We start from the raw sequence: 27554 nt of genomic DNA on the forward strand, positions 1-27554 counted from the left end.
CTTTTATTCTATCTTTCCAAATCTAGATTTAAAACCACACACTTGCATTTTTAATACATATAAAAGCATTTATAAAAAATGAAATTAGACTAAATAACAAAACAGTTCACTTTATTATTCTTTTGTAAATTTGGCCATGCTGTGTGGCTTACAGGATCTTAGTTCCCTGAACAGGGATCCCACTTGAGCCCTGGCAGTGAAAGCACTGAGTCCTAGGCACTGGACTACAAGGGAATTCCCCAAACTATATTAATTTCAACAGATATTTAGCATGATTGTATATCAGTTGTACTTTTGTAAAAGCAGCTTTCTGTTTTTTACTTGGAACTACAAATATCCCCATATAACGTGCTAATTCTCAGTGTGTTTCCTATAGTTCCTATAAATTTATTTGCCAGTGGCTTATTAATTACTGAATATTCAGATATCATAAATCTAAGACTATTCCTAAGAAAATGTAGCAGCTGTACTCCAAGTAATCTAGTGATTCTTTTAGAAAATTTATTTTGTTACATAGACTCATATTTAAGCATTATAAATTTTTATTGATATCATTGGTCTTTTCTGAGAAATCTAAAATATGACATCTGTGGGGGTTATTTCAAGAGAAGACATTATTGAATAACATACTGTCATTGGTTATAATAAATCCATTATAGATCATATGAACCTCTTTGCCAGATACTTTCTTCCAGGATATTAATAAAAGAGGTCTTACTAAAGTGACTACAACAACATTTAGTTTCAGGTCTAATGGTTCCTGAATGTCAGCATGTCTATATTTCAATATTCCACTTACGTTTAAAACATTATACACATTTTTACATTCAGTAATAGAGCTTCTTGATTAATATACTTACAAGTAATGATTTCCCTCCTGTCCTTTGCTAATGTGATGATTACTTGAGAACTCTGCTCAGATATTACTCTTTGAATATGTTTGTTTTCACTGTCTGTGGTTTACTCAAATGCCTTTAAATTTGCCTGTCCTCCAGCTCAGTAATTTGTTAGCTTACGATTACTGAAGTTTTAAAAAATGAAATGCCCTTGTGCACACACATTTAAAAAAAATTAATTGGAAAAAAATACCTAAATAGCTTCATTTCATAGGCCTAATAAGTCAATGCTCTGTAATATTTACCAAATAAGTTTTTGGTCCCCATTGAAAGATTTATGTAGTCTACAACAATAGAATTTGAATTGTGTGTAGATTTTGATTAAAAGTATTTTTTATCTATTTTTACATCTTTGTGAAATTCATCTCCCATTAGCTGAATTATGGATCTACTTTAGTAAATAATATAATTGAATGCTTAGAATTCTGCATAATTAAAATATAATTTTATGTGAAATTTTATATAATTTTATGTAGAAAGTAAATAGATCAGTAGTTCTGAAGAGTTCTATTTCAACATCTATTTTTATCTAAAAGTAAAAAATGTTGGTTAATATGTATTTTTAAATCATGTATCAGTTTTATACGTTATGCTGTTGTACAGAATCCATATTTGTAAATTAGATGTTAAACTGGAACTAGATGAATAGCAATGATGGTTTTGGAAATACGTCTGGAAATGAAAATGCAGAGCAAACATGCCAAAATGTCTTTGCTTGAGGCCTGTCTTTTATCACTAATGAATGGACCCTAGAAAAGTAACCATTAAAAAAGGGTAGCAGATAAAGCATCATTAAAAAGTATATTGCTCTTGGGAAAGTAATTCCAACAAATCATATGGTTAGATAGAGAAATGTTATACTTTCAGAGGGGCATTAACCCACTGATTCAGTTAATTTTGATTAATAATTGTTATATGCCAAGAAGTGTGCTAAGTGGTAAAAAATGTAATGGTGGAAAAATGTGATTCTCACTTTCAAAGAGCTTATGCTGTTCTTTTTTTCTAAATTACTTTTTATCATCCTATTGATAAAGAATTTTTAAATTTCTTAGATCAAACTATTTAAAAATTACTTTCTTTTCATCAAAATATTATTTTACTTTCTTCTTATGATTGTGATTGTCATTAATAGTAATGTAATTAGGAGAAAAATCCTCAAAGCTATGTGTCTTATTGGCGAGATTATAATTTGAAATTATTTTAATGAAGTGAAATGTAGTTTTGTAAATACATAATGTAAGGGAGTCTTGTAATTTTGATATAACCGGCACATTTAATTAAAAAATTTATACATGGGTATTTGATCTTTCTCAACTAAAAGACAATCAGTGTAGAAAAGCCTTTCTTTAATTATTATTAATTAAGAATCATTAAAATGTTAATGATTCTGCTAACCAAACCTATTTCTTTTACACTCTACAAAATCATTGTTTTATATATTAATTTCATTTATTTTTTTCATACTTAATAACATTTATTCTTAATTTCTCTGGATTACTTTAAACAGATGCGTTCAGGTCAGCTTTCTCGAAAATTGTGGGGATCTAGCAAACGGCTCAGCCAGATCTCAGCTGGAGAAACTGAATATAACACTCAAGATTCCAAGTGATTGTTATTTCTACCTTCTGTCATGGATAACTGAAATTTGATTTATCACTTTGTCACTTTAACCACATCTCTCAACTATCTCAAATGCTTCAGGTCTGTTATCCCTGAAAATCATTCAGGATTTACCAAAATTTGGTATGGCATATGTATAAATTTAGTCATAGGTATTACTGTTATCCACTTAAAAATTCTCTGGTTAACATCATTGAATCTGTCTTATTAACTAATTCTTAGTCTATGCTAAGATGAATTTGAGAAAAGACATTTGATTAGATAGTGGTTTATTCCTAAGGATAATTAGATCTTTTTTAAAAAATAAACTTCTAAAAATGAAGAAGTTAGATTCAACTCACTTATTATAAACAGCAAAAGTTGTATTTCTAATAAAAGAGTAGATAGAGATAATGGGACAGTTGAGAGATATGGCTTTTAATACTTTCATTAGTTAATCATTGTATTTACTGACCACCATATTTAAAAATACAATTTATTTATGAAACTTCTGATCAGAGGTAATATTTGAAAAGCATCCGTTGCATACTTGTATTTTTGAAACTGGTACATTGGCTCATCCCACTACTACTTAGCATATTACTAATGAGAATTTATTGCAACATATTATCATCCTTAAATAATAAAGGTTGAGTAGGAATAAAAGAAACTAGAGATATATTTTACAGATATATTTCACTAGTAGTATAGTTAAGGAAAAATGCTAATTATGATTTTGACATTTGGGTCTTGTATAGCATTTGCAGCTCAATTTATATATGCAGAGTACAAAATTTATTGGCTTTTTCTTTATTAAACACTATGTTTTCCCTCAGTAATTTTTGGAGTTAGAAATGATAGCCAAATAATTATGTTTTTACTTATTTCATATGATTGATGAACTGAAAAGATATGCATAACTTAAACTAGTCATTTAGATATAGTAATTTTTAAAAATACACATTTCTGTTTCATGTTATGTATAATTTAGGATTACAATTAATTTTATTATACATAGCTAGATGTTACATTATGTTTTGCTATTCAAGATTTTAAAGTACTGATAGATTTATTTTAGAATTCAAAGAGATTGTTAAACCTTCTACTTTTGTAAGGTCATGTTTTGAGTAAGGTCAGAAAGCTTTTACAACTATTTGAGTGTCCTTAATCTGAGATTCCACAGGTTTTGTGAGGAAATTCTGTTTGTTAGCTGCTTTTTTTTTTCTTCTAAGAATGGGTGGTTGAGTGGCTTTCTAAACGGAGTCTGTGAAAAAAGAGGAGAAAAAAAAAGACTTTTTACAATGATACCTTTTAAAATAATAATATTCTTTTTTTTTTTAATAATATTCTTTTTTTATTCCACAAACTATAGAATTCCTTTTATCCAGTTGTCTTCTCAGTTGAATCTTTGAAAAATTTTCCCTTTGCAGTCCTCTCCTGTTGCCTGTTGCCCACAGTTGTCTACTACCCTTTTCTTTATAATCCTATGAGAGACTAAAAAAATACGTGAGAAGTGAAGGATTCTATAATAGGGAAACTATTTGATAGATTTGATCGGCTTGTATAAGAGCTAGCAAAAAGTTGTAGACGAATATTTTTTCCAGTCATTTAAAATCCTCTCTTTTATCAGTAAAAAACTTCTGTTTAGATGAATCACACTGACATAAACTGATGCAGCATAAAGTAGAACATCCGTAAATGTGAAGGTTTCCTTTTTTGAGGACTTCAGTAATTTGTGGTAAAAATGCCTCAAAACAAGTCAGTAGAGATGATTATGATATATTAAGATTAATTTCTTCTATTAGTTTTTTCATTCTTATAAATTATTTCATTCTTATAAAATATTCATCAATATTTTCATTTTTCATCTTATAAAATGTAGGTTATCCTCCAAAACCTATTTTGTAGGTTTGAAGTCAAGAGAATCAAAATGATTGATTTTTGGTATTTTAAATGTTGAAGTTTTTAAAAAAATGTTTCTAAATCAAAACTTTGGAAATGTTTCTTTTGCCTATTTTATTTATTTTTTTTTCCTTTTATTTATTTTTTTTTGTTCTTCAATTTTATTTTATTTTTAAACTTTACATAATTGTATTAGTTTTGCCAAATATCAAAATGAATCCGCCACAGGTATACATGTGTTCCCCATCCTGAACCCTCCTCCCTCCTCCCTCCCCATTCCATCCCTCTGGGTAGTCCCAGTGCACCAGCCCCAAGCATCCAGTATCGTGCCTAGGGATTTTGGTATAAGGATGCCTTTTTTATTTTTAAGGTTATTTAATACTGGTTTTGGAAGTTATTGGCTTTGGAAGTTACAGAAAAGTTTAACTTAGATTATTAGGGGGAAATTCCTATTTTTTGGTACTTTGCTACTGTTTAGATGGAGTAACTAAAGAAGCAGGGTACATTTTATAGCACAAACATGAAGAAGCTTTGTTCACAGTAGATCTTCTATCTAGAACAATAGTAGATGTTCAGAGCAGTAGAATTCATCCTTACATTTTCCAAAAAGTGAAAACCAAAATCTCAAAATTTTGAGAAAAGTCTTTGAGAATACTAGCAACAGTCTAGAAGAATGGAACTTAAAGTTTATTAAATAAGCAAATATAGTAGTAGCTTTGGCTGAATAGGGTTTCCCTGGTGGCTCAGCTGGTAAAGAATCTGCCTGCAATGCGTGAGACCTGGGTTTGATTCCTGGGTTGGGAAGATCCCCTCAAGAAGGGAAAGGATACTTATTCCAGTATTCTGGCCTGGAGAATTCCATGGACTGTACAGTCCATGGGGTCGCAGAGTCCGACATGACTGAGCGACTTTCACTTTTGGCTGAGTAGTTCCTCTTTTAAACAGTGTAGACCACTGAATTAAAAATTGCTAGGTAAAATCACTGAAAAGATACACTTTGAGGGATTCTGGTGTATTTAGATGTTATCCATACAAATTAGTTTTGTATTGTATAATGGGAGAGATGAATAGGATCATTAGTGGAGTAACAGGTGGACATTTTAGACGATGAATATAATATCTCAGCTGTTATATGAAATGTGTTGTCTTTGAAGAACTTTTCTTCTGCTTTTGTTTCTTGACACAAATAAAATCTTTGCATCCTGATGATGCGGAGTGATTTATAGTAAGATAATGATTTTATTTTTAGAAAGTGAGGTCAAGTATTAAAACATATAATGCAGGTACTACTCATTTAGAGAAAAAAGAAGCTTTGTAAGATTTTTTTCAACTCTTCCCAAACAGTATTCTGTCATTACTTAGATAAAGTTGGAGGAGAGAAGGGAAAAATAGAGCAGGGCATGGATGAACTTGACCAGTTGTTTTAAAGTCTTATAAGCCTGTCATGTCATTTATGAATCCATTTCTATTAATTTCCTTTAGTCACAGTGCTTTTTCAGGTCACATCCTTTTGTAGACTAGAAAATGTCAAGTATTCATTTGTCATTAACAAAGAACAACAGTGAGGCTTCCTTTTTTCTCTGTGTTAAGGTGTATAAAAATTATCTTTTAAGAACTAGTATTGAAAATCACTTTTATCCTTCTGAAGGAGGAAACGTGCCCTCATAATTAATTAGAATTTAGATTTGAAAGTTGAATCTTAATCAAAGCTTAAATAGAAGTAGATAGAGGAAATTAACTTGAATACCCTATTTTTATTTAATGATGACACCAGACATGGCCTTTGCCTTTAAGTATATTAAGTATCTTGTTATTATTAAAAGAATCACTAATGGAAATCTCTTAATTGAATTTAAAGAGCTAACGTTCCTTTTATATATTTATTTTTATAAAGTGAATAGCATTGTCTTTATCACTTTTCCAATGAAAAGATGCAAGTACATGGACTATTTTAGATGTAAATATTACATAAATATTAAATAATATCATGTAACATGTAATATCATGTGCGGGTGTATATATATGAAGGTTGGTCTCTTCAAATACATCATTAAATATGTCATCCATAAATAAATTCTTAAACCTGTCTTTAGGATATAGTTTTTGACTGAGTAAGAAATGAAATACATTCTTTTTTTTTTTCTCCTAAATCTAATCTGTTGTTATCAGGCAGACTCATAGCTTGTCCTAACTCCCATTTCTCTGATCAACTAAAACTGTCCTTTCCCAGTTAAGTGACTAGTCTTAAACATTTTTATCACGCTAAGCAAATATTGTTCTCAGTATTCTTTTAGCTTTATTTATTTATCATGCATACATTTGATTTGCTTTTAAACTTGATCATCCAGAACATTGTTCTAGAGAGTTTTCCCATGTGAGAGTCCTTGTTGTCATCATTTCAGTATTATTGAAATGACAGTCATCATTTCAATATTATTAAAATGTGGACCACAGCTTTATTTAATTTGAATCTAGCATTTTTCAAGGCCATTGTTTCTTAACTGAGATTACAGGTAGACTTCTCTGTGAAGTTTTATAAATATACAGAAGTTTAGGCACTACTCTGGATATTTTGAACCTCTTTACTTGATATTCTTGGTATAAAAAAACTATGTCTCAGGGTTATTAAATCAAAATATTTTCTGCTATAGAAATTATATCCATTCATTTTTTATAAATCATATCTGGTATTCACAGGCTTATTTGAAATAGGTGTGATCATTATCCTTGAAGACATTTGTTTCTAAAATTTGCTTGGAATGGCTTTCTTATCTTTATTTTGCATGCCACAGTAAGAACTAAATTTCCTTTTCAGTTTGCATTATTCTTATCGTAAACTCTCTTCAGACCTTTCATATTTGAAAATTGTGACTAATATCTGTCTCCAGAAAAGTGTTTGCTTGTATTAGTTCCTAGTGACTATCAGTGAATATTTTGCATATCTGAATTAGGTAATATTTTAAGTGTTAATAAAATCATGAGTAACAAAATGCTAGATTTAAAACATTGATTTAGATCTCTTAAAGCTTTGAAGCTACTAATCAATAGTTTTCCTAATTAAAAGCATTGACTTAAATTCCCTAAGCACTTCTGAGGACTTTTGTAGGTGTAGCCTCTGTATGGAAGTACTCCTTAATTTTTCATATGAAAAGTCCTAGTATTAAGAAAAAATAGAGCATTAACATTTAAGATATTTAAGCCTGTATTGAGAACAATCAGTTTTCTGCATTCAAAACATAGGGCCATCTTAGATTATAGAAATTATGATTTTCATCAGTATAAGAAAGTATGTAAAAGTGGCTATCTTACCAAGTACTTTTCTGATATATTGTAGTTAATTCATCAGATACATCTTCTTAGATTATCTCACTGACATTTGTCACATGTGGATGATTTTTAAAGACACTGTAGGACTTGGACCTATAAAGCTAATGGCTTTAGTGAAAAAAGGACAGAGATGAAGTTGTATTTACTTTTGTCTTAATGCCTTTAATCTTATGAATTGAAAATTCAAAGGAAAAGAACAAATAGAAAGTCACTTGGTCAACATTTGTTTTCCTTGATTTAATTTTATTTACTGTTTCCTTGGAAACTTATTTTGCAAATATTACCATAATAATAATACCACAATATTATCATTGAAAAGGTTACCCATTCTTTTTTTTTTCATTCCCATTCATTTTTCAAAGTTGACTGCTAGTGGACTCGGTATTTGTGTGTGTGTGTGTGTTTTCACTTAAAATGGCTGTCTCATTATTTAAAATTTATAACTGTTTTTGAGTGTACAAACTGATTAGCTATTTATAATACTATTACAGTACAGCATTGTAATTTGAGAAAGAAAACAAGTTAGGATTTAGGTGGGATGGAAAAATAAAATTATATTTTATTGATTAAAATATAAACTTTTTAAAAAGTCTTATTCCAATGGACCTTTTAAAATTTATTTTTGTAATAATATATTTGTACTTAATGTGTATAAAATTAGAGGCTTTCTGGTAGCCAGTATTCCAAACAAATAGTTAATATTCAAATGCTATTTTTGTTGTTCCTTATCTTGGAAACATTTTCCCATAATATCTAAGCAATGTGTTTTAATATTTACTGGACTCAATCTACAGATTCAACAAATATTCCTCTTGCATTTTGGAGGAAAAAAAGCTTATCTATGATAACATATTTTTCTGTTTAGAATACTAAAATTACATTAATCAATAAACAATTTAGAGAGTAGTTCTGGTAAGACAATGTCAGGTGTCAGACTTAATTGAAAAAATTTCAGCCCCTTAGTTTCTTATATAGGTATTAAAGGGAATAATTTTATTCCTTTGGGATTTCAACTTTTTCATGGATAATTTTCAAAATATTTAAGTACAATAGTTTCTACATTTCTTCCAAAATTATTGCATATTTCAGTACATCTTACTGTTAAAGATCTTTTATACTTTTTAATTTTTTTTCCTATTGTACTTTTTACTGGTCTCTCCAATTCTTAAATACCATCACCAAAAAGTTTTTGTGGCTACTGTTTTACAGTTAGCTTTACAGAAAACCATATGGCTGGTCTGTTCTCTTCAGAAATTCCTAGTGGGTATTGCTTTCCTTCCCCCAACTGTTTGCTTTTATATAGATTTGTAGCAAAAATATTAGCAAACAATAATCATCTAACGAGTCATTTTCTGTCCGGTTCACTGTTATAGAAGTGAATTACATTAAGATTGAAAAATACTGAACACATATGATTTGCTTCTTACGTCAATCTTTCTGGGACCCAGATTAAATAGGAGTATTTCAGTGTTATCATAGAGGTGACAGTGATTTGAATGTGTGTGTGTGTGTGTGTGTGTGTGTATGCACATAGTCAATTCAGAGGAGGATAGCTAAAAATTCAGAATTACTTGTTTAAAAAAGTACTTGCAAATTGTGCTGCTACTTAAATATTTAAGGAATTCAAAAAGTTATGTATTTATCATAAAGTGTTCCTTCTCATTTGTTCTACTGGAATTGAGCATTAAAAAGAGAATAATTAGCCTTATTTATATCAGATTATTGACTGAAAACTGTGACTCAATGAATACTTGTATGCCAAAAAAAAAAAAAAGGTTTTAAAGTTGAGATAGTTTTAGACTTAATAAAGATGTGTAAATAATTTTGATTAGTATTCTCATTATAATGAAGTTACTGTTAATTTGGTGCAATACATTCTTCCCTTTCTCATCCTTTTAAAATTAAATATGTAAGATGTATGTTTTATTTTGTTACATTGAATGTTTTAAAATTTTTCAGTGTGTGTATATGAGCTAATGTTTGATTGTTTCTGTATAGCATGATTGAAGATAATTGAAAAATTTGCACATTTTTTAGTCATTTGGAAATTTGTAGTCTAACAGTTTTTAAGAATATGCATTTATTTTGTAAATAATAAATTAGCTTTGTATATGAAAATGGGTTTGAATCAAATAAAAAAGTGATGTTACTTTCTTCAGCTCATTTGTAATTCTCAATTTATATAGTCTGATTAGAACTTAACATTAGCTAAGCTATTTGAACTTAGCAAATTATAGACCTAAATGCAAAACCTGTAACTATCAACTTACAGATGAACCTAAAAGAATGCATTTCACACTCTTCTGTCACAGCTGAAGAATTTGAGTTTTGGAAAGCTGAATCTTTTATAATGGGCTGCAAATAAACCTTCCTGACCTTTGCCCTGGAGGGAAACATACTGATGAGTAAGCAAACCTGCCTTCTATTCCAGAAGGAGACTCTCTGCCTTCTAAGGTTGTTTGCTGTACAGACATCCTTGAAAAGACATGTCCAGAACAGAATGGCAGTTTATACCTTGCTCTTAACAGACTGTTTCCCAACACTACCTATCATCTGCTAAGTCTTGTCAGACCACCATGTCTTAAGGACCATAGGGAAGAGGGAAGCTACCTGAGCAAGGATCCCAGATCTTCAAAGTCTCCACCACTGTTGCACCAGTTCCCCTTCCTCAGCTAACACATTGGTTTACAAGTCATCTTGTATGAGTAGATAAAAGGAGAAAAAAGACCAAGCTGCATTTACAGAGGGCATGGCTCAGTATGTGAGTAAAGACAAAAATGGATAGCAGGTGAGTTGAAGCCTTACTTACGAGTGGTCTTGAAAAACAGTGGCAAGGGAAAACCATCTTGGTGGGCAGATCTTTAGTGGTACACCATGTCATTTACTTTGGGTGGAAAGAGAAGGGGCCTAAGGTTAGACTATAGATAGGAATCATGGGCCATGATGAAAGGCCTGGCCAGCTGATGAGAAGCATAAATGGAAAAAGATTTTTAAGACTGGGGACATGAAGGTGTCAGATACAAGTGTGTACATGGACATATGGGATTAGGAAAGAAGCATGAAAATCTTTGAGTCAAATATTAGCACTCATCGGGAGCATCCACCATGAAAGAGGCATTAAGCAATCAAGTGGATCAAACAAGCAATTCAGGTCATGTCAGGTGGCCCCTGCATTGGCCACTCTAGGGCCGGTACAATGGGAAGCTACATGAACAAAGTGGCCACAATGGCAGAAATGGAGACTATCCATGGGCTTAATAGGATGAACCCTCCACTTCTCAAGGCTGATCTAGCTATTGCCACCAATGAATGTCCAGATTACTAACAATGAAGATAAATGCTTAGTGCCCAAGCATTCCTCATTCCTCAATGGGCCACATGCTGGCAAGTTATGTATTTTGGGCCCCTTCCATTCTGGAAGGGCTAGAAGCTCATTCTTATAGGAATAGACATGTATTTTATGTACATGGTTTGCCTTTTATGTCTGCAGGGCCTTAGCCAGCACTATTATCTTAAGGACAGTGGAGTATCTTAAGGACATTGGAGTATTAATCCATCGGCAGTGAATTCCACATAACGTGACCTTAGATCATAGGACCCACTTTACAGGAAATAAATGCTGGAGAGAGCTCATGACAACAGGATCACTAGCCCATTACCCACAAGTTGCATGCTGATAAAGCATCAGAATAGCTAGCTGATGTGAGGGGTAATTGACCTGGATAATTAGGGAGAGGGATAGCTGCCACTACATAATGGAATATGTAATAGTGTAGAACCCAGGCGATCTCCTTGGGCACTACTATGTACTTCTTTGCCCAAATGTGTCTGTAGATAGAGAAACCATAGTCTGAGAAGTACATGTTCACCAGAGACTCAGGCAGTTCAGAATAATTCATTCATTCTTCCAGGCTGACTAAGCAATCCTCAAGACTTGGTGAGTAGAGATTCTAGTATGGATAGAGGAGAAAGAAGATTGTAAGTATCAATTGTGGCCCTCAGAAAAACCGCAGAGCCTAATTTCCAAGTTTTTTCTCAGGAAGAGAGTAAGGTGGGTACATAGAAAAAAGGCCCAGTAAAGCCCAATTATCATCGTAATTCTCATCCCAGACTACCCACTAGGTTGGTTTAGGAGTTATGGGGGCTGCATCATAATTCCACTTCCTCTGCCCAATCCAGGTTTCATCCTTCACATGTATTAATCCCCACTAAATATCCAGCATTTTAAACTCCATCTCAGACTGCTGTTACAATATGCAGGTACCCCATGCCACTCAACCTGTAGGCACTTTATCACTATGCCAGACTCCTAAATAATTTTTGAGATTTCTCTTTGACTTTCTGGCATGTAGTTTTTTAAGGCATCTAGGGAATTTCTACTTTATGCTTACCAGGTCTCAATACTATGTCATCAAGAGTAATGGACAGACAAGATATTGTGTGGAATACCATTACAAACAAGTTAAGAGGTATATGTGCTCACATCACAGAGAAATGACAATGTCCAGGAGTATTACACTGAAGGTGTAATACTGTCTCTTCCAGGTAAAGGCAAACTGTATCTGATTACCCTTATTCATTAGAATTGAGAAAAAAAATTTGCACCCACCAAATAGGCAAATTTGATGATGATAATTACCATGTGGATCAGAGTTCCAACAGGAAACAGATGGCATAAAAGAGTTCAAGAATGGAAACTTATGAAGATGTGGGAAGGGTTTAAGGAAACCACAGGGTTTCAGTGCCTCAAGACTAGCAACAGTGGTGAGCTGTCATTAACCCCAAGCCTGAAGTGAGTTCCAGCTCCTAGAAAGGGTATCTGTGTGGGGGCCTTATGACAGAAGCTGCACTCAACAGTGAGTCCACAGCATGAAAACCAGGAGAATGAATATCCAGACTTTCCTTTCATCCTAAGCTACTATTTCCTGTTGGCCAATCTAATCAGAAGTCTCCTTTTATAGGGATAGTACTACCTATAAAACAGAGCAAGACAGGCCCCTGCCCTGGGCCCCATGCTCGAGAGAAACCCACATATCACAAATCCATAAAAATGGTCAAATTTTTATGCCCACATGGGCAAATCAGTATTTGGCATTCAGTCAGGATTTAGTGGTTAATCAGGATTTTGTGGTCAACTGAACTTTTAATATCCACCCTCATAGCTAACACTGCTCAGGCTCTAGGGAAATACTTCATATCTCATGTTCTATATCTTTTAAATAAAATGGGACTGCATCTAAGTGCTGTAAGGGTTTGTAGGTTATGCTTTAAAGTTGGAGGAGACTATAACAGTGCAAAGAGTATTTGAGCAAGTCGATAAAAATAGATAAATTAGCAATCTTTGTTCTCAGAAGAAACACAATAGATTTTTGCCTAATTAAAAAACATTGAAAAGTGAAAGTGAAATCGCTCAGTCGTGTCCGACTCTTTGCGACCCCATGGACTGTAGCCTACCAGGCTCCTCTGTCCATGGGATTTTCCAGGCAATAGTACTGGAGTGAATTGCCATTTCCTTCTCCAGGGGATCTTCCCAAGCCAGGGATTGAACCCAAGTCTCCCACATTGTAGACAGACGCTTTACTGTCTGAGCCACCAGGGAAAAACATTAGGGTTCCATTAATGGACTGGAAGCACTTGACAATTATTGTGGCAAACATGGTTGCAACTGTCAGCTTAGGAACAGTTTTCCATATTAAATTCCTTTTAAAATAATATATATATAGGTCTAGATATGATGTTGGAGAAGGCAATGGCACCCCACTCCAGTACTCTTGCCTGGAAAATCCCATGGACGGAGGAGCCTGGTAGGCTGCGGTCCATGGGGTCGCCAAGAGTCGGACACGACTGAGCGACTTCACTTTCACTTTTCCCTTGCATGCATTGGAGAAGGAAATGGCAACCTACTCCAGTGTTCTTGCCTGGAGAATCCCAGGGAGGAGGGAGCCTGGTGGGCCGCTGTCTATGGGGTTGCACAGAGTCGGACACGACTGAAGCGACTTAGCAGCAGCAGCAGATATGATGTAAAGTGTGATACCAATTCTTTACACTACCCTACAGATTTAGTTGTTGCTTTAAGAGATGGCGAGGGCTGCCCTGTTGCCTCAGAGGTTAAAGTGTCTGCCCGCAATGCGGGAGACCTGGGTTCTATCCCTGGGTCGGGAAGATTCTCTGGCGAAGGAAATGGCAACCCACTCCAGTATTCTTGCCTGGAGAATCCCATGGATGGAGGAGCCTGGTGGGCTACAGTCAATGGGGTTGCAAAGAGTCGGACAAGACTGAGCGACTTCACTTTCACTTTAAGAGATAGAATCAAAAGTGATACAGTTGTTACCATTAAACTTTTACAATATTTGCTATAATAACAATGGTACCATATGTAACAACTCCATTACAGTTGAACACCATAGATAAAAGTCAGTTCATTTCTGAAGCTAAATATTAACTATAAATTTTTATTGATAATTCCAGTTGCTACTGCCTGGAATTTTGCTAACAGAGCGAAATTTCTTCAATCTGAAAGTATTAAAACTATCCCATATATTAATTATATGACTCAATAAACCTGAAAAGATTGTTTTAAAATAATCTATCAAAAAAAATCTTTTCAAGGACCACAATGACTGGGAACAGGATAATTTGGCATTTCTGCCAACAAAGACAAATGATGTCAAAATCTTGATCATAAAAATATAGAGATCATGCTGAAATAAACGGAAGACACATATTTCATGAAGTAAATACATAATAATTGTGAATTATGTGTCCATATATTTGATTCAAAAATCACTAGACTGTGGTAGAACATCCAGATGTGCAACAACAATGATTAACTTGAGCTATTTTTATTTTGATATTATGTATTTTAAACCCACTTGGAAAACACTTGGTTAGGACGATAATTTCTAACGTTTTCTAGAAGGCGGGGTCCCTCTTTCTAAAGCAACTCGGTCCGGGAGTCGTGGGCGTGTTCGGAGTCGAATCCGCCAGAATCCCGCCTCGGGTCTCGGTGTTTCTCGCCGCCCGACCGCAGGGGTGACCACGGCACGCCCCCAGCGACCCAGGCCACGCCCACAGCGACCCAGGCCACGCCCGGGCGACCTATTCGCTCGCAAGTCCCGCGGGCGCCCCGGCCCACCCCTCTGTCCCTCGGGTGCCGCCAGGCTGGGACGCTGCAGCGGACCGCGGAACTGAGACGTGGTTCCCGGGCGGAGGCACCATGTTGGACTTCGCGATCTTCGCTGTTACCTTCCTGCTGGCGTTGGTGGGAGCGGTGCTCTACCTCTACCCGGTAACCGCCGTCCCCGGCCTTCACGGGCTCCGGCCGCCGCCCGCATCCACGTCGCGCAGCCCGCAGCGGGCGCAGGGAACGGGCCCCGGGGGAGGGCTCCAGCTCCCGCTCCCGCCCTGCCCTGCCCCGCTCCCGGAGCACGTGACCCCTCGCGGGCGCGCGCCACTGGCGCTGAAGACTGAGCGGGGCAGGAGGCTCGACCACCCTTGGACGCCGAGAGAAGCACGGGAGGAGGCTAGGCGAGGCGAGCGCGGCCGCAGGGGCCTGAGGGCTGGTTCGTGGGTCCGGCCTCCCTGTCCTCGCCGCGCCGCTGTGCAGGGCGGGTCCGAAGTGCTTCGGTGGCTTTCGAGCAGTAACTGTGCCCACCCCACTTCCATTTTCTAGTGTGTCTGAGAGGAAACTCCAGGCTGCTCGTCGCCTTTATCCATTCCCAAGGATTTCCCCCCAGTGTTTCTTTTGTCGCCTGCTTTCCCGTCTGTCTTTCGACTTTTCATTCCTGAAATCTAAAGTCCTTAAGGTCCGGACCGGGTTTTGTTCCTCTTGGGCCTCACATGCTAAAGGGGTTGTGGAAGGAGCATACAGCCAAGTGCTGTATCTCTAAATCTCCTTCTGCCCTTTTTTTCTCTGCTTACCTTCTTCAGCCTCAAAAGATGCTTCTGAAAACAAAGAAGCTAATAGATGAGGAATCATCTACAAAGCAAGGTGGTTTTGTAGAAAAAGTTGTAAAGCAACAGAATAATGGCAAACACATCACTCATATTGACAGAACACCTTAAATATTCTTGCTGGTAAATGAATTTGATCGAAATGTTAGAACTACCCAATCTGGAACTTTCAGTGTGTCTTTATTTTCTGAGAAATAGCCTTCTAGGTCAGGAGAGTGAGGGAAAGGAGATTTCCAGGCAACTCACTTGAAATTCGTGAAAATAAAATAAGACTAGGCAGCATGCTGTGTTTTTCCTCAGCTGTTTTCCTTCAACTATGTGGCATCAGGGCAGTTGACAGAATGTTGGATTTAATTAGGGTTCGTGTTTTGCTAGGTACTTTTGAGAAAAGGAAACAGGGCAAGAGAGTGATTAAAAGGGACAATGGAATCTGAGCTGGATGGCTGGAAAATGAGTATAGGAGTAAGTGGGTTAACAGTCTGTTTGGGGTAAAAATAGTTTTTGGAGTCAAGATATTAAAAATAGAAGGAGAAATAGGAGGTGCTTGGAGATTTGGAAGCTTGATGTTAAAACTCTAGGAATGGTAAAGTTACTGGTAATGTCAAGGCCCAGTGCAACCATAGGAATGAACGGCTGAGATCAGGGCGGGGTTTGAGTTGGGGACAGATGGATCAGGAAAGAAGACAAACTTCTGTAGGAATAAAAAGTCTAGGGGATGAAGGAAGACCTGGGGATGGTAGTCTTGGGCTTAGTGTGGTGTCTAATGTATGTAAGGGAAAATGTCATAATAACATTCTGGATGGTCTCAAGGAAGATGATAGTGGTGAGGCTGTGATTATCAGAGAGATTGAAGTTTTGCTGGATTCTGCAAGGGGCATGCCAGGTGTGGGGATTGATCTCATTATTTTAGCTGTTTCAGAGTTGTGAATGTAGTGAAGCACAGGGGAGTGTTTTGCCTGGTATCTGGGGGCTCACTCTTCATTTCTCATGTTGAAACCTGGAATCTGGTGTGGGAGCCATTTATCCAGAGCACACCGAGTTCTGAGGCTCTCTGCATGCCTGCTATTGGAGCTGTAGACCTGTGATTAGGGCGGAGAAGAGCGGTTGTACTTAGTATTTGCATAGAGGTTCTTTACTTGTGCCTGTCAGTAGTTTGGGGCAAATATCTCAGCATTTCTGTCATAATGCTTTTCAGTGAGCTCGTTCAGGTATTCACAGACATCAGTTCAGTTCAGTCACTTGGTCATGTGCAACTCTTTCTGACCCCATGCACTGCAGCCTACCAGGCTTCCCTGTCCATCACTAACTCCCGGAACTTACTCAAACTAATGTCCATTGCATCAGTGATGCCATCCAACTATCTCGTCTTGTCGTCCCCTTTTCCTCCTGCCTTCAATCTTTCCCAGCATCAGGGTCTTTTCAAATGAGTCATTTCTTTGTATCAGGTGGCCAAAGGATTGGAGTTTCAGCTTCAACATCAGTCCTTCCAATGAATATTCAGGACTGATTTCCTTTAGGATGGACTGGTTGGATCTCCTTGCAGTCCAAGGGACTCTTAAGAGTTTTTTCCAACACCACAGTTCAAAAGCATCAATTTTTTGCTGCTCAGCTTTATCGTCCAACTCTCACATCCATACATGACTACTGGAAAAATCATAGCTTTGACTAGATGGACCTTTGTTGGTAAAGTAATGTCTCTGCTTGTATTTATTTTTATGGGGAAAAAAAATTCAGAATTGATATTCTCTTTGCCTTTGTTATATACCCTGTTTCCTGGGTGCTACATGAGTCTCTCTCTCTCTCTTTCTGTTTAAATTCTTTTATTTGCTGCAGTGCATCATTTTCCATAATTTCTTGAGGGAGTGTGCATGAAAATTTTTTCAAAATCTTGCTTTTTTGAAAATCTATCTTTTCTAGCTTCACACTTAAATGATAGCTTGGCATGGTATAAAATTGTAGGTTGGAAACAGTTTTCGCTTAAGATTATCGGGGATGCCACCCACCATCCTGTTGTTCCTGAATCTGGAATCTTAAGGTCTCTTTCCAGAAGGATGGTAGTTACAAGAATGATGTCTAATGGATCTGTATACTGACTTTTTGCTTATTGTTAAAGTCATGCATCTTACTCTGCCTTTGTGGTTACAAGTACAAATCTGATTGCTTCCTGTGGGAATCCTCCTTTGCAGACCCCAGAGGAGGCCTCTCAAGGTCAACTAATCACTGCTCCAACAACTAACACTTCCAAGAAAACTGGTCAGATTATTCATCCACTGTTGCTTCCTCTCCCATTCTCTTTATCCTTATTTTGTCCTTTTTTATTTCTTCACTTTCATTTTGTGGGATTTCAGGAATAGATCACTGATGAGTGTTGTCAGTCTACCATATTTGAAGAGAAGTCAGGAACCTCGCTTCAGTCATTAATAACTTCAACCTAGAAAATAACAAGTAGAGTCTTTTTTGTTGTTGTTTTTAGTATCACCAACTTTAATTATGGAGTTCCTTCCATTCTTTCCCCCACTTTTTATACATTAAACTTGACGAGTTTCCATTGTTGATGAGACTGTAGGACAAAATCTTACATTGTAGGTTTCATTGTCATCAGTTAAAATGCAAGTTGCACATACTATTGTCTAGATAGTATTCTTGTAGTATGTAGTAGAAACTGTAAAACTCCTTTGTTAGTACTGTTGAATTTAGTGTATCTCTTGGCATACATAATCCAAAGGAGGAAAAAGTAAAGTTTTACAGTGATTTTCACGGCACTACCTGTAATAATGATAAAAAAAAAGAAATAGCCTAGATGTTTTACAACCTATGGTAGGAACATGATGATACAATTCTGAATATGTAATGGAAGACAGTTTAAACTTTAAATGTTCAAATAAATAACTATTTATTTATATAATGTTAACCACTCCAGTACTCTTGCCTGGAAAATCCCATGGATGGAGGAGCCTGGTAGGCTGCAGTCCATGGGGTCGTGAAGAGTCAGACACGACTGAGCGACTTCACTTTGATTTTTCATTTTCATGCATTGGAGAAGGAACTGGCAACCCACTCCAGTATTCTTGCCTGGAGAATCCCAGGGACAGGGGAGCCTGGTGGGCTGCTGTCTATGGGGTCGCACAGAGTTGGACATGACTGAAGCGACTTAGCAGCAGCAGGGGGAGAAAGGGGCAGAATGCCAAACTATAATTAATAACTACTTAAAATATTAGACAAAATCCAGAATTGATTCTAAAGTTGAATATTTGAGGTTATTTTTTCTATAGATATTTAGCTAATTTAAAAATTATAAGAAGTCTTATTTTAAAAGTGATATGCTTGTTTTAAAATAAAATAAAAATGCTAACCTCTAAATACAGTAACCATAAACCCAGTACAAAATTGTAAAAAATTAAAATTCCCCCCAACTTTTTTATAGTTCGTTCTTCAGAGGTTGTCACTTTAACAATTTGCTATGGATTATTTTGTTATTTATTTGTATACCAGGTGCTCTCTCTGACTGTATGACTCTGATAGTGATAACTGCATTAAACCAAAAGATAAATGTGTGTGTGTGCTTACTTGTGCAATCATGGAGACCCCGACTCTTTGTGACCCTGTGACTGTAGCCTGCCAGTCCCCTCTGTCCATGGAATTTTCCAGGCAAGAATAGTGGAGTGGTTTGCTATTCCCTACTCCAGGGGATCTTCCCAACCCAGGGATCAAACCTGAGTCTCCTGTGTCTCCTACGTTGGCAGGTGGATTCCTTGAAAGTGAAAGTCACTCAGTCGTGTCCGACTCTTTGCAGCCTCATGGACTAAACAGTCCATGGAATTCTCCAGGCCAAAATACTGGAGTGGGTAGTCTTTCCCTTCTCCAGGGGATCTTCCCAACCCCGGGATTGAACCCAGGTCTTCTGCATTGCAGGCGGATTCTTTACCAGCTGAGCCACAAGGGAAGCCCGGCGGATTCCTTACCACTACACTAACCTGGGAAGCCCTAAAAGATGAATATCACTTTGTATTTTGACAAATTCTTTGACTTGAAAGAGGAGAACTATTTTAGGAATGACACTATTATAATTATGACATTAAATTTTTTGAAAGCCGAGCCAGACGAGACCATTTATAGTCTCAGAACAAAGAAAAATGTACTTGGTTTTATATATTAATTGATATATAATGGATGTTAAATTCTTCAGACACCTTAGTTTAATTGACAGAGGGGAGGAATATTAGGATAATTCTTTTCAGTACAAAGAATCCAGTTTTTTTATTTTAATATAGAAATAATCTCTGAAATTCAACCAAATTGAATAACCATCATTTAAAGTCCTGCACATGTCTTGGCAAAACACATCTGACTTATGGGATATATGATCATTCATTATACTAAATTATTTAAATTTTTTTCCCTAAGGCTTCCAGACAAGCTGCAGGAATTCCAGGCATTACTCCAACAGAAGAAAAGTGAGTTGTTTTTTTGGCTTTTTTAAATCAGGTAAAGTCAGCTCTTAATTTTTGGATAAAAACTAAACCATATCTTTAGATTGCTCAGTTTATTTAGTCCCTTTGTTTTCTTTAAAGTTGTGTTTGGGCATACCACCTAAACTTTGTTAATAAATGAAAGGAAGCCTGGATAAATCAAAACCTTTAATTTCTTTCACTTCCCCTAGCCAGAGAGTGTTGAAAATAGAAAGATAGGATTAAGGTGGAATATGAAAAAATTGCCATAGCTGATTTAAATTCGCCTGTGATTTAATAGCCAGTGGTGGCATCCATTGCTGTCTCAGAATGAGGTGCTGCAAAATTGGATCGTTTTCCAGTGTCTTAAGTCAGATGTTCCTTGTGCAGCTTTGTTGATGTGAAGTGTTGTGAATTCTCAAAATATCAGACAAATGCATATCTAAATGTGGCTACTGAAAGTGAGAAGTCAAATATAATAGAGTTTTGGATTTTGCAGTAATTTGATTTTCGTTTATCTTTGTTTTCATCTGTTCACACAGTTAATTCAGAATCAACTAGTATTTTTGTTTTTCTGATTCTTCCAGATTAAATTATTTTGTCAAATATTGCTGTTTTTTCAGAGATGGTAATCTTCCAGATATTGTGAACAGTGGAAGTTTGCACGAGTTCCTGGTTAATCTGCATGAGAGATATGGGCCTGTGGTCTCTTTCTGGTTTGGCAGGCGCCTTGTGGTTAGTTTGGGCACTGTTGATGTCCTAAAGCAGCATATCAACCCCAATAAGACACGTAAGCCTGATTTTCTTTCTAATTAGCTGATCCTAACCTTTAAGAATAGATGTCTATAAATGAAGGTCCATACACTGCTCTTAGGAATAGCTAACATTTATTAAATACTTTATATTATATGTCAGACATTGTGCTGAATCTTTATGTTAATCACCTCACTTCACTTAAGACACAATATTTTTAAATGATCATTTTCCTCCTTCAATTTATAGATAGATGTGAAAAAAATCCCAGTGCAAATGCCAATAGGGTTTTTTTTTTTTGAACCTGAAAAAATAGTTCAAGGATACATCTGAAAGAGTAAATGTATAAGAGCATTTGGGCTTCCCAGGTGGCTCAGTGGTAAAGAATCCACCTGCTAATTTAGGAGATGTGGGTTTGATTCCTGGATGACGAAGATTCCCTGGAGTAGGAAATGGCAACCCACTCCAGTATTCTTTCCTGGGACATGAAGCTAGGCTGTCTGGGTTGAGTCTGTGCTCTTAATCACTAAGTTTCCACAACGTGGAAGGCTGTCTCTGTTAGGAAATACAAAGATGAGTAAAACCAGACATGGCCTCTGCTCCTGTGGAATTTATAGTCCAGTGGTGGCGAGTTGGGAGTTTGTAAATGGTATTTGAATGATTAGGAGAGTAAACTGTGAGATGTACTCTGAAAGAAGGGACTGTAGTTCTTTGCAAAATCTGACAGATTTTTCTGTCTTTCACTGGTAAAAAAAATGTTAACAGCTGTTAAAAACAAAACAAAAACCTCAAATATTTAACTGTGAGTATCTCTTGTGTGGTGAGATTTAGATGAATTTATTTTCTTAGTATCTTACTTGTTGTTTTAATTGTTTAAAATGACAGTGTATTTGTGTGTGTGTGAAAACAGTATAGTCATTGAAGAAACACATAAAAGTGAGTGAAGGAGAAAAGAAAAGGTTTTGGACTCAGCTAAATAGTTTTAACTGTAATACTCGACAATTACACATACAACATCAATTTTGTCTTAAAATTGGTGGAGTGAGTTCTTTTACAAAGATACATGCTCTGAAAAAAAAAAAAAAAGATACATGCTGTCATGCAGTAGAAAATTTATTTGAGTATTAATGGTTTACAGTGGAATTCCCAATTTACCGGGTATTATTTTGTTGGCAATTTTTATTGTCTTTTGAACTGTTCACATTTAGAAAAGACAAGGGAGTTATGGGAAAAAAAGTTCCTGGCCTCTCTGCTATAGTCCCATACCTTTCTGATCTCTGTTCTTTTGCTGGAGGTTTTTTTTTTGAGTGATTACTTTGACTTAGAAATGTTTAATCATGTCTGTTTCAGTGGACCCTTTTGAAACCATGCTGAAGTCATTATTAAGGTATCAGTCTGATAGTGGGAACGTGAGCGAAAACCACATGAGGAAAAAATTGTACGAAAATGGTGTGACTAATTGTCTGCGGAGTAATTTTGCTCTCCTGATAAAGGTAAACTAGTTTGACCTGGATTTCTGTTTTACAGATAATAGTATATGGATCTTCCTCGATTTATAATGGGGTTATGTCCTGATAAACCCATCATGAACTAAAAAAATATAAGGTGAAAATGCATTTAAATACACTTAACCTGCTGGACATCATAACTTAGTAGCCTAGCCTGCTTTGTATGCACTCAAAACACTTATGCTAGCCTGTAGTTGGGCAAAATCATCTAAAACTAAGCCTTGTTTTATAATAGAGTGTTGAATAGCTCATGTAGTTTATTGAATACTGTACAGAAAGTGAAAACCAGATGGTTGTCTGGGGACAGAATGTTTGTATGCTTAAGGGCTGTTCACTCTCATGATCACAAACGTGGCTGACTAAACTGTGGCTGCTGTTGCACCCAGCGTTATGAGAGTATTGCACCTCCTATCACTCACCCAGGAGATCAAAATAAAAAAAAAAATCAGAGTATAGTTTCTTTTGAATGCCTGTTGCTTTTCTGCCCTGTTGAAAGTTGAAAAATTGTAGGTTGGAGACCATCTGTATATTTTGGCTGTTAGTGTTTCTTTGTCTTTGCTATTCTTACCTTCTTTCTCAGCTGATTTTTATTCTCCTAAAATTCTAAAACAGAAACAAAAGCAAAACAATTTTAACACCTAGACTTCCTTTGTAAGTTGGAATGATGGGAGTGAAGAGAAACTGAAGAAAGTTTTTTTTTAATTAAAACTTTATGTTTCTTTACTTTTTTAAAATAATTTATTTTTTAATTGAAGGATAATTGCTTTACAGAATTTTGTTGTTTTCTGTCAAACCTCAACATGAATCAGCCACAGGAATACATATCCCCTCCCTTTTGAACCTCCCTCCCATTTCCCTCCCCATCCCACATCTCTAGGTTGATACAGAGCCCCTGTTTGAGTTTCCTGAGCCATACAGCAAATTCCCGTTGGCTATCTATTTTATATATGGTAATTTGCTGCTGCTGCTGCTAAGTTGCTTCAGTCGTAATATAAACTTCCATGTTACTCTTTCCATACATCTCACCCTCTCCTCCCCTCTCCCCATGTCCATAAGTCTGTTCTCTATGTCTGTTTCTCCATTGCTACCCTGTAAATAAATTCTTCAGTACTATTTTTCTAGATTCCATACATATGTGTTAGAATATGATATCTCTTTCTCTTTCTGACTTACTTCATTCTGTATGATAGGAGAACCTGAAGAAATTTTTAGAGCAGTATATTTGTATCAATAGATTTGTTCTTTGTTTTCGGACCCGACTCAAAACCAGCAGCACGTAGAATCTTTAGTTGTGGCATGCAGACTCAGTGCATCTCAAAGTTATTTATTTTGTTGTATGTTTTATGTAGCTTCTTGGGAAATAGCAATATGGTATAGAGCAGAGACACTAAGTTTGGAGAAAAGGCTTTCAATCTTATTTCTGTCATTTAGTATCTGCATGATTGACCTTTGTGAGTTTTTATTGCCTGCGCTGTGCAGTATAATGGGATGTAAATTCCTTGACCAGGGATTGAACCCATGCCCCCAGCGTTAGAAGTGCAGTCTTAACCACTGGACCACCAAGAAAGTCCTATTGCCTTATCTTAAATTGAGGATAATATTAATAGCATCCACATTACAAATTTGCTGTGAGGATTATATGAGATCATGATGTAAAATTCCGAGCATCAAGTCTTACAACACAGTCAGTGCTCCAAAAAAATACCTTTCCTGCCTCTGCTTGAGGTTTTCCTGCCATTTGTTTCCTGCTCCCCCCACTCCTTATATTTTTCCTGCTCCTCTGAAACTGTATCTCCTTGTTAATGTTTCCAGTTTATCTAATGTGTTACTTATTTCATGCAGGGTTTTTATAGTTGATGGACCTTTATCGGTCCCATTTGGAAGGTTACATGGGAGTCCTTTCTGTTCTATATAGAGTAAACCCACATACACTCACAAGTACACAAATACATCCCACTGTCTCTCACATTACATAGAGTAAATAATTTAAAAAATCATGGAAAATTTAAATAAAAACAATACTATAACACACATCCATATTCTCATCACTAAACTTTTTTTAACAGTTATCAAATTTGATGCAGTCTTATTTTGTCTTTCCCCTACTTAACTCCCCTGTTTTCTTTCTGGATTGTATTTAAGCAGATTCCAGACATCATACAATGAGGACATGCTTTTTCAAGAACTTAACAGGATTTAGCATGTAGCAGCTACTTGGTCAGTTTTCTTTGACCTTAACTATGTTCATTCCTTCTAAAAATGTTCAGACTGCACATTCTTGCCGGTGCCAGCCGGCAAAGTCGATCAGGTCCCGAGAACGTGCACGGCGGGGCTGAGAAAAGAAACTAAAGCAAGAGAAATCTACAACAAAGATGGGGTCGAGAGGTTCAGACACGTCTCCACCAAGGGACGCAGTCTGACACCAACTTTATTCAGCATCTCATATTTATACAGAAGAGCGTGAGAAAGACAAGACAGTTAACATTTTCTTTGTTTGACCTACACATCTTACAAACAGTCGCAAGAAATCTTGAGAGCATGGGAATGGCACCCTGTTATTATTTCTTACACCAGATAACATTTCTCTGTGCGTGAGAAGTTTGCACAGAACTCCAGGTGCCTGCAGTAAATAAGCGCCTAATCTCTGGGGTGGCGGGACAGAGAGCTATGTTTGCAAGCAAACCCTCAAGGACTGAGGCAGCTCCCAGAGCTGTGTCCTTCGGACAAAGGACCCCGTTCTCACGGGCAGCTCCCCGCACATTCTAAGCACTTTTGTGACTTTTTTGAGTTGTACAATAGTTGATAATTCTTAAGAGGATACCATTTTGATTCATCCCACAGTATCTACTTTTTAAAAATGATATTTGATAAATGCTTAATTCCTTTTTTTCCCTTATTCTCCAGTTCTGTTTGGAACTCACACTTTACATTCAAGATTTGAGACTGGCTTGAGTCTGGATCAAATCTCAAACTCACTGGCTTCCAAATGAGTTTACTAGAAGCATTAATTAATATGTTGGCTCCTCTCTGCACAATTTTACTTCCAAAAAGAAACTGAACAAGGCTTTTACTCATAGCTGCTGATTAGTCTTTCTCCTTTCCAGTTCTCTTTTCTCACTGATAGCCACTATTCACAGGGCCATCAGGAGATTTGTATATCAAATGTCTACCTTCTCATTGTCGTCAGTACTATTCTGTATTATTATGTTCTCTGGACCTCTCAGGCTGCCTGCTTGGGTTGTCATAGCTGGTCCTGTCACACCTGATTGTCCTCCTGAAAGCAGTTATGTTACCTTTGTCTAAGCATTCATGAGTCAGAATCTTTCTTTCTATCTGTTTAAATACCTTATATTTGTCATAAGAATCTTGGTATATAATTGTATATCTCCAGGGAATTTTACCCATTTTCTCTTTGCTTTGCTTCCAGTGATTATGCTTTTCAGTACTTTTTATTGTTAAAAGCTTTATTTAGTCTTTCTTTGCTTTAAACTAAGTAGTTCAAATTTCTTTAATCTTTTATCATAGGCTCTATTTCCCAAATGTTCAATCTTTTTTATTGTTTATCTGTATTGTGTTTTTTTCCTTCTCCTGTCTGATCAAAGGCAAATCAAAGTGGAAATTATTTCCCAATTTTGACGTTTCTTACCATCATATTTTCAAGCTTTGGTGCATAGACTGTGTCCATACATGAGAAATGTGTTTCAGGCTTATATTGTCAACCCCTTAGCACAAGCCAGTTACTTAGCTTATTCATTAGTCAGAAATACCAATTAATATTTAATCAGCAAGAACATGATTGAAGAGAATGTAGTCTGAGCATCCTCCTCCTTACTAATGGTTTTCTGTAGAAGAGTGGTGTTTACCAGAGTTATCACTCCAAAGTAAGTTAATTTCATACTGACACAACAAACCTTTTCCTTTTTTTTTTTTGATCCAGATCTGAGTTCTGTGTTTTGACTCTTCTCTAACCCTCTCAAACCTCATCCTGTAAGTTCTGTCTCCTTCCTGCCCTGACTGTCTCTGCTCCAAGACTGTGTGTGAACCTGCACTCTAATTCTGTGAGTGTAATTTCTGTCTTCAGTGCTTCAACCCCATATGCTCCTATGACTTTTGAGTTAAACTATGACTTAACAAATATTTCTGGATATTAGAATTTATGACAGTTTTACAGAATCCTCTTAGTTGACAGTTCAGTAGTCATAGGTTAATAGCCGAAATTATTGAACTCATTGATTTAACACTGTCAGATGAAGCTCAACAGATTGTTAGCATTCCCATCTAATGTACATAATCAAGATTCATAAACCAAAATTCATAAACAAATTCAAGATTCATAAACTAAATGAGATGCACATAAGCTTCTAGCAGATGCACTAGCTTTGTGTCTAGAGTAAAAACCTATATGAATCATATCTAATATTTGCATTGTATTGTAGAATACTGTGCAAAACAAATGGATGAGCAGATCATAATACAGTTCTGTGATACAAATGAGAGTATTGATAATAAAATTTTTATGGCTATGGCTTAAAAGAGGGTAAAAAAAAGACTTTCCCAGCATAGATTGAAAGCATTTAATCTGTTCGTTACATAATCAGCAGTGATCTGGTACTGGGGGGAGATATTCACAATTAAATTCTCTGGTAAGTCGCATGTTGTCCTAATAGGTTTTTAGGATACCATTTGGATCCCAGGTTTGGTGTTTGGGAGTACCATTTTCAGGTTTTCTCTTATTTTAGTGTGTAATATTTCACCGAAGAAAGGTCACCAGAAAACTGTTGAGTACTCATCACTTAGAACTGAAGAAAGATATATCCTAGACTTCATTTAAAAACCAGCTAGGCACAAAGCTCTTTATTAAAAAAAAAAGATACAAGCCCCAGTAGAAACATGGCTAAAAAAGTGAACATGCAGTACTTGGAGAAGGCAATGGCACCCCACTCCAGTACTCTTGCCTGGAAAATCCCATGGACGGAGGGGCCTGATGGGCTGCAGTCCATGGGATCACTAGGAGTCGGACACAACTGAGCGCTTCACTTTATTTTTTCACTTTCATGCATTGGAGAAGGAAATGGCAACCCGCTCCAGTGTTCTTGCCTGGAAAATCCCAGGGACGGGGGAGCCTGGTGGGCTGCCGTCTCTGGGGTCGCACAGAGTCGGACACGACT

The 27554-nt window shown here is 36.3% G+C and overlaps 2 protein-coding genes across 13 annotated transcripts in view; both read left to right on the top strand.

Annotated features, from left to right (window-relative positions):
• NBEAL1 (neurobeachin like 1) overlaps positions 1-10511 on the top strand; it is a 163042-nt gene extending 152531 nt beyond the window's left edge. For all 11 annotated transcript variants that reach the window (XM_055573157.1, XM_055573156.1, XM_055573160.1 and 8 more), the window contains one exon: positions 2404-10511. In XM_055573157.1, the coding sequence (XP_055429132.1) occupies positions 2404-2505 (102 nt within the window). In that variant the 3' untranslated portion in view covers positions 2506-10511. The remainder of the gene's footprint in view (positions 1-2403) is intronic.
• A 4072-nt stretch (positions 10512-14583) lies between these two features.
• The window catches only part of LOC129646657 (cytochrome P450 20A1), a 42434-nt gene continuing 29463 nt past the window's right edge, over positions 14584-27554 (top strand). The window contains exons 1-4 of one of the 2 annotated variants that reach the window (XM_055573165.1): positions 14589-15012; positions 20082-20131; positions 20749-20915; positions 22229-22371. In XM_055573165.1, the coding sequence (XP_055429140.1) occupies positions 14941-15012; positions 20082-20131; positions 20749-20915; positions 22229-22371 (432 nt within the window). In that variant the 5' untranslated portion in view covers positions 14589-14940. Of the gene's footprint in view, positions 15013-20081; positions 20132-20748; positions 20916-22228; positions 22372-27554 lie in introns of both variants that reach the window. The other variant, XM_055573167.1, reaches the window with a different exon arrangement.

The sequence above is a fragment of the Bubalus kerabau genome, chromosome 3 (assembly GCF_029407905.1).
Source record: "Bubalus kerabau isolate K-KA32 ecotype Philippines breed swamp buffalo chromosome 3, PCC_UOA_SB_1v2, whole genome shotgun sequence".
Taxonomy (NCBI): domain Eukaryota; kingdom Metazoa; phylum Chordata; class Mammalia; order Artiodactyla; family Bovidae; genus Bubalus; species Bubalus kerabau.